The following is a 6,531-nucleotide window of genomic DNA, read 5'->3' as shown; positions in this document are numbered from 1 at the left end:
CGTTCTGAATTAGCTGCAGCTTTCTAATTAGATTTTTAGTGAGACCTGTAGAATAAACCATTACAGTAGTCCAGTCTACTGAAGATAAAAGCATTGGTACACGTTTTCCTAAATCCTGCTGTGACATTAGTCTTTTAAGCCTAGATATGTTCTTTAGGTGATAGTAAGCTGATTTAGTAACTGTTTTAATGTGACTGTTGCAACTCAGGTCAGAGTCCATGACTACACCTAGATTTCTGGCTTTATCTGTTGTTTTGAACATTGCAGACTGAAGCTCAGCGCTAACTTTTATACGTTCTGCCTTGGCTCCAAAAACCATTACCTCAGTTTTGTCTTTGTTTAATTGGAGAAAGTTCTGACACATCCAATCATTGATTTGTTCAATGCACTTACTCAGTGTTTGAATTGGAGCATAGTCTCCTGGTGAAATTGTTACGTAAATTTGTGTGTCATCCGCATAGCTATGGTAACTTATTTTGTTGTTTTTCATTATCTGAGCCAGTGGTAGCATGTAGATGTTAAAGAGAAGAGACCCCAAGATGGAGCCTTGAGGTACCCCACATGTCATATTTGTCAACTCAGATGTGTATTTACCTATAGAAACAACCTTTTTTCTGTCCTTTAAGTAGGATTCAAACCAATTTAGAACTGTTGCCGAAAGTCCCACCCAGTTTTCCAGTCGGTCTAGTAATATGTTGTGGTCAACAGTGTCAAACACAGCACTGAGATCTAATAATACTAACACTGAAGTTCTGCCACTGTCTGTGTTTAAGTGGATGTCATTGACGACCTTTACAAGACCAGTCTCAGTGCTGTGGTTTGGACGAAAGCCTGACTGGAACACATCGAAATAGTTATTTAAATGCAAGAAATTACTCAACTGTTGAAAAACTAACTTTTCAATGATTTTACGTAGAAATGGCAGGTTTGATATGGGCCTGTAATTGTTCATTACTGAAGCATCTAGATTATTCTTTTTTAAGAGTGGTTTAATGACTGCAGTTCTCAGGGCCTGTGGAAAAACACCTGAGTGAAGAGACTTCTGAGTTCAGACATCTTTACCCTCACAAAAAATATTTTATTTGTTCTGTGTTTCATTGTGAATTTCATTCCAAATGTGTTTTTTTGCGCTTAAAATTGGGCAAACTGTCTCCATTATATAGCATTCTTCTATGACCTCTCTTCGCTCCTCTATCATCACATCTGGTCTGTCTTTTCTTTGGTCTTTTGTCTGTCCCTCTCTCTCTCTTAGCTCTCCACCTGTAACAACTGACCGTGACCCCTTTAGACATTTAATGGGCATGTCTCTCTTTTTCTTTAGGCAAACTTGGCAGTGCAGCAGAATCGTCTGGCCATAGCTAATGTGGACCTTCAGAAGGCCCAGGCTGAGCTGGATGCCAAGCAAGCCGAGCTGGATGTGGTACAGGCGGAGTACGAGAAGGCCATGATGGAAAAACAGGTCAATAGCTCAACTCTTTTCACTCTAAACAAAAGCATTATCCAATCCAGAGTCCCACATAAAAAAGAGGCAGTGTTTGCTTAGAATATCTGTGAAACTACAATGTAATTATGTTATGGAGAGCATATGTTAGCTGAATTTAAAATGTTTTGCAGATACTTTGGAAAAAAAGCCAACACTTTAACACCTAGAATTTATGCATTTACGAGGCATAAGCTACACTGCACTGCTAAACGTTGACAATTTTGTAGCTTTTTTTCAAAGAATGAGCATAAGATACAATTGGACTTCAAGTGTTTGTCTCTTTCACTGAAGCCTGTACTATAATAGGGTAATATAACAGGATTCTGTTTAGTAGAGCTTTAATAGCACATGACTTGCACTACTTAGAAAATTAGATCACTAGTTTGGATCCAGGCTTTGTTCATTTATTTGCTGGTTGGTTTTATTGTTTGAATCCATAAAGTTGGCACAGATGTCTTTGTGCTTTATTGATTTAATTCATAATTTCCTGGAGAAATGGGATTGCATTCTAACTCAGCTCACTCCTGTCCTTTCACAACAACCGTACTATTCGGTTAAATAGTAATAGTAAAATAATTTGCCCTGTATAGACATATATATATATATACTTTTTTTAAGTGATCAATGATTCAACCTGAGTCATGCAAGTGCCCCTTTTGAAATGAATATAACTGAGTCCAGTCGCTCACTGTGGGTTGTTTGTGCAGGTTATCTGCTGTGTATTTTCCATCATCTGTACTCTCTGTTCTGTGAAAAATAACAGCATGTAAATGGAACAGTTTGTGCATCAACAGACTCTGATTAGGATCTGGACAGCTCCAGTTGACTATTTTTATAATTCCGTGATTAGGACGCAGAGCTGTTCATCTCCGTGGCCCAAATGCAAGATTGAAAGGCTCGCTGCAGAAGCCAGATAAACCAGACATTCTTGCTATTGGGCTAATAACCTCTTAATTTGCCTATGAGCGGCTGATAAGGCATAAATGTGATAAATGGCGTAAAGGTGCTCTTGACCTCTTACTATATATTTTAAAAGGAAAATTCAAGAGTGTCAAAGAAAAAAATACAAATACGTACATCTATCTATTGGGGGTCCTGTGGATCCTGAGCCTATGCAAGCCTAAGCTAGCATGCATTAGTTGAAAGGCACGTGCTACACCCACTGCAATTTAGAGTCATTCTACTGACTTACTTTTCTGTCCTCTCTTCCCATCAGACCCTGCTGGAGGACGCTGAGCGCTGCAGACACAAGATGCAGACGGCGTCCAGTCTCATCAGCGGCCTGGCTGGTGAAAAGGAGAGATGGACTGAGCAGAGCAAAGAGTTTGCTGCCCTGACCAAACGCCTTGTTGGTGGGTTTAAAAGCTGGTTTAAGAAAACTATGTCTTCCAAGAGATATCTCTACAAACTCAAATACAGTAGAACATGCTCTGTTTTCCATAGCAGTAATTCTTTTTTGTTGATTTGGGTAATTGTGCTTGAATATTAACACATTCATTTATACAATTTTCGTGGATGATTAAACAAATAATCAATAAATAAAGTCCCTTTCTGATTAAAAGGCCTCATTGTCTAGTTCCAATAATGCATGCTAATACTTTTAGTTACCAACAATATGGTCAAAATGATACAATTTAGACAGACAGTTAATTACCGATGCATTGCGAACATACTACAACTTTTATACTTACTGTTTAGCATTTGCATTTTAGTATTTACCACCTTCTCTCTTTTTTTCTAGGTGACGTTCTTCTGGCCACAGCGTTCCTCTCTTACTCTGGCCCCTTTAATCAGGAGTTTCGTAACCTCCTACAGAATGACTGGCAGCGTGAGTTGAAGCAGCGTCACATCCCGTTTGGGAACAACCTCAATCTGACCGAGCTCCTTATTGACGCACCCACTGTTAGTGAGTGGAACCTACAGGTCAGTACTGCAAAATAATTCAAATGTGTTCGTACAAACTGATGCGCAATGTATCTAATGTATGGGAAAGGTAATCGGTAGATATGCTTTTTTGTGCTTTGCACAACACAACTGGACAAGCAGCGTTTGTATTTATTTAGATTTTGACTTCCATTTTTTAATCTTTTACATGTTTGTTGCTTCTGAATTAAATACTAGATAGCAAAACAAACTGTGTTCAATTACCGTAATTTTCGGACTATAAGGCGCACCTGAATATAAGCCGCAGCAGCGGCATACCACTCTCGGTTCCACTTTTACTTTTGCGCGCTACCTGTCTCACTCTTTTCCGGCCTCCAGCTTTTCCTGCTGGAACCCGCCGCTTAAAGGTGGGGGTCCGCGGACCGGCCATAGAGCCCATAGAGTTAAAGGTGTTGGCCGTTAGCTGTAAAAATCCATAGATTAGCCGCACCGTTATATAAGCCGCAGCGTCGAAAAATAGGGAAAAAGGTGCGGCTTATAGTCCGAAAATTACGGTAAGTAGAATTCTTGAAATAAGACAATAATTTATCTGGAGTTGATAAACATCACACTTTAGCCTGCATTAATTTGTCTTTCATTTTACAGGGGCTCCCTAATGATGACCTGTCCATTCAGAATGGCATAATTATCACAAAGGCTGCCCGATTTCCCCTCCTGATCGACCCCCAGACGCAGGGAAAAATCTGGATCAAGAACAAAGAAGCCAGGAATGACCTGCAGGTGTGGGACTTTTTGCTTTATAATATACGACCTGTGGTAGCTGCCACGTTTTTCAATGAACACTGAGGGCATGTCATTCAGTAACCTTACACAAAACAGCGAAATCAAGGTATTGCTCCTTTGTTTTTTTTTGTCATTAATCTAATCTAATAATACAAACAATTAAAACAAAACTCATTCATAATTAATATATTGAATTAAACTACGACCACCTCACAGTATTTTATTTGTTCGATGCAATACTCTTTATTCCTTCATTTGTAAGTATTGTATGCATTTAACAAGTTAGTCAATTTTCCATTGTTCTTATCCTGTTTCAGTCGTTATAATGTGATATTAAAGCTTTTGGAAGCCTATACAATCTTCCCATTGCTTGTAATAATATGTATTGATGCTCAGTCTCTGCAGTGTGCCATTTGCCATTTTATTGTCCAACATGCTTATTCTTTTGTACAGCACATTGAAAAAGTACCTCAGAATCCTGCATGCAATAAGACCAGCTAAGGTCCTTGGCCCTGTTGGGGGCAATCTCTGAGCCGAGCAAATGCATTCTGCAATCCTATTATGAGTATCCTGAAGACGCAGGGGGTTTAAACCCTTTCCACAAGTGACCCCATCATAACAACTGTATTTATATTATAAGGTTTTCCAAAAATGGCTCAGTGATGCATTATTAGTTTGACGAGACAGGGGTTGGCCTCTGTGTCTTTAGAGGATGAGTCAAAGTCAAGCGTGTTTCTCCTTCATTTCGCTGAATCAGATGCTTCTCACTGTCATTGTCTTATACATTTGTTCATCAGTCTGTTGAAAACAATGTGATTTCAATTAGGGATGCACCGAATATTCGGCCACCGAAAATTACCGGCCGAAAATGGTTAAAAAGGCACTTTCGGCTTTCGGCCGAAAGGGTTCTAGCACCGAAAAAATATCACCGAATGTCTGAGAACAGGGTTACGTTGATCATACTCCGCATATTTGTCCGGGTGTTTTGATTTCAAGTGGTGGACTAATCCCGAAGTGGTGAAAGTCTTTGCAGTTACACCCCCTCGAGAAATGTCAGCTGAACACATTTTACAAATCGCAATCCGCGCCTCTCTCTCTGATATTTTTAAATATCTCCAAGCGGCAGACATGTTGGCTGTGAGCCAGCCGCGAGCATGGTCGCGCGCTGTGCTTGTCGCCGCGTTTTGATTACATCATCACAACAACACGTTAGGTTACCAAACCAAACTTATAGGTGCATTTGTTGTTGTTGTTGAAGGCCTGGCTGTTACAGTCTTTATTTACACTATTTTGTTGTAGGCCTACTGGCCTAGATGTTTATGCAGTTTTAAAGCACCTTGGCTTTGTTCTGAATGCACTTTGTTGTAGTTATCATACAGAGAAAAGAAAATGCACTTGACTTGGAATTAATGTACAGTATGCATTCAAAAGTGCTGAATAAATGTTTTATGGACCCATAATAGTGATTATTATTTAAGTTAAGTTTTGCCATACTCATGTCTTTTTCCATAATCAGGTAGCTGAACAACATTGGTAAAAAATGTATACATTATATATATATAAATATATTTCTCATTTTTGGCCTTTCGGCATTCGTTTTTCGGCCAACTGTTTCCTATTTTCGGTATCGATTTCGACCAAGAATTTCCCATTCGGTGCACCCCTATTGATTACTGATGTTAGTGGTAAGTTATTAAGAATTGCAGTTCACAGGGCGCAGCTGAACACATCAGGCTCTAAAGAATTACAACAAACTGCATCTTACAAAATACTTAGCATCAATTACTTAGGTATCACTATTAATATAAACTAATCTACACACATGAGAGAAATCCTAAGCTTGCCTGACCAGCCGGGCATAGCAAATCCTTTGGCATTGTTTTAAAAAAACAAATTTTGGTTTAACAAACATAAATGTCAAAACACTCGGTTACCATGCTCAGATCAAATGCATGGCTTACACCAGATTAGTTAAAAGGTAAATGTTGCATATAAACGCGTTTCTCCTTTTACATATGCTTTGCAAACACGTGTGTTAACCCATATTTCCAGGGCATGTGTAGTGCCAACAGAGGGAATGACAGTAAGACAAACTGCTACTAGTCATCATTCATCATCAATTTATAAATGAATATATAGTGTGTATGCTTTCCTAGCAAAGCATTCTATGTGTTTAACCCATTATTCATGAGATAAATGGGAGCACAGTTATTGGGTGTGAAAGGTGCTTGTAAACAACCTGAATCAGACCGTAACCACTGATAGCCAATGTCCTGGTTTTACCATGCATGTAATAAAGCAATAGGCGCTTTCACACCGGAGTACTTTTCCCAGTATAGTTCCGATAGTTACTTGAAATGTTGCGTTCACACCAAAAAATC

General features: G+C 39.1%; 1 protein-coding gene across 1 annotated transcript; it reads left to right on the top strand.

The window, feature by feature from the left end:
- Positions 1 to 1,321: 1,321 nt before the first annotated feature.
- LOC104959219 (dynein heavy chain 5, axonemal-like) lies at positions 1,322 to 4,147 on the top strand (the record flags this gene model as incomplete). Its single annotated transcript, XM_010787090.1, has 4 exons — positions 1,322 to 1,459; positions 2,700 to 2,835; positions 3,225 to 3,406; positions 4,013 to 4,147. Coding segments are annotated over 4 exons (591 nt in total), but the record flags the coding sequence as incomplete, so codon positions are not given.
- Positions 4,148 to 6,531: the final 2,384 nt, after the last annotated feature.

This window comes from Notothenia coriiceps, unplaced genomic scaffold (genome assembly GCF_000735185.1).
Source record: "Notothenia coriiceps isolate Sejong01 unplaced genomic scaffold, NC01 NC01_scaffold00030062, whole genome shotgun sequence".
Classification (NCBI taxonomy): domain Eukaryota; kingdom Metazoa; phylum Chordata; class Actinopteri; order Perciformes; family Nototheniidae; genus Notothenia; species Notothenia coriiceps.
The sequence above is the reverse complement of the archived record's forward strand: the minus strand, read 5'-3'. Positions and strand labels throughout refer to the sequence as shown.